The sequence below is a fragment of the Salminus brasiliensis genome, chromosome 10, assembly GCF_030463535.1.
Source record: "Salminus brasiliensis chromosome 10, fSalBra1.hap2, whole genome shotgun sequence".
NCBI lineage: Eukaryota > Metazoa > Chordata > Actinopteri > Characiformes > Bryconidae > Salminus > Salminus brasiliensis.
The window spans coordinates 5,223,968-5,224,705 of NC_132887.1; the positions used below are offsets into that span (position 1 = coordinate 5,223,968).

Consider the following 738-nt stretch of genomic DNA (forward strand, 5'->3'; position numbering starts at 1 on the left):
GAGCAGAGAGGGTAAAGGGCCTTGCTCAAGGGCCCAACGGTGGCAGCTTGCCAAGCTCGGGAATCGAACCCACAACCCTGTTATCGATATCTCTGCGTTCTAACCGCTGAGCCACCACTGCCCCGTAAGGTGTGACTGGTTGTGTGAAAGGTGTGAATGGTTAAGGGCACAAAACGTCCCTAAGACTTCCTTAAGACACACCTTACCAGAACACAGCATCCCCTGAAGATGTTGCACACATTGAGTGTATGTGTGTTTTAGGTATACATAAAAAAATAAATAAATAAATAAATAATAATGATGAAAATACTAAACTATAGTCTCATTATATTGATATAAATGTTTCACTGTGTCTTAGGAACAAATGCATTGACTGAGATCTAGCTGTTAGATGGTCAATTTAAGGCAGTAAATAGGTAGAACTGAAAGTACAAGGCTAAATAATTGACCTTTGGTAATCTCCCACATAGTTACCCAGACATTTAAACAGTCCAGTTGGTCAATTAATCTTTCTGCCCATTTCTGTTTTTTTCCCCCCCAACATGCAGCTCTATGTACAGTGGAACAGAAAGCCATTTGGGAAAGCAAATAACCACGAAGCAGAAGACATCTGAGCAGTCGTGATTTCTGTGGAGTTGATTTACTGTGTTTTTTTTTTTTTTTATTGTTTAGTGATGCTGTTCTATAAGTGTATAAGTGTAATATGCTGTGACTAAAAATAAACTTAATTATCTTGTA

At 38.8% G+C, this 738-nt stretch overlaps 1 protein-coding gene across 1 annotated transcript in view; it reads left to right on the forward strand.

Moving 5' to 3' along the window:
• slirp (SRA stem-loop interacting RNA binding protein) overlaps nt 1-738 on the forward strand; it is a 3,728-nt gene extending 2,990 nt beyond the window's left edge. The window contains exon 4 of the mRNA XM_072690258.1: nt 549-738. Within this exon, the coding sequence (XP_072546359.1) occupies nt 549-614 (66 nt within the window). The 3' untranslated portion in view covers nt 615-738. The remainder of the gene's footprint in view (nt 1-548) is intronic.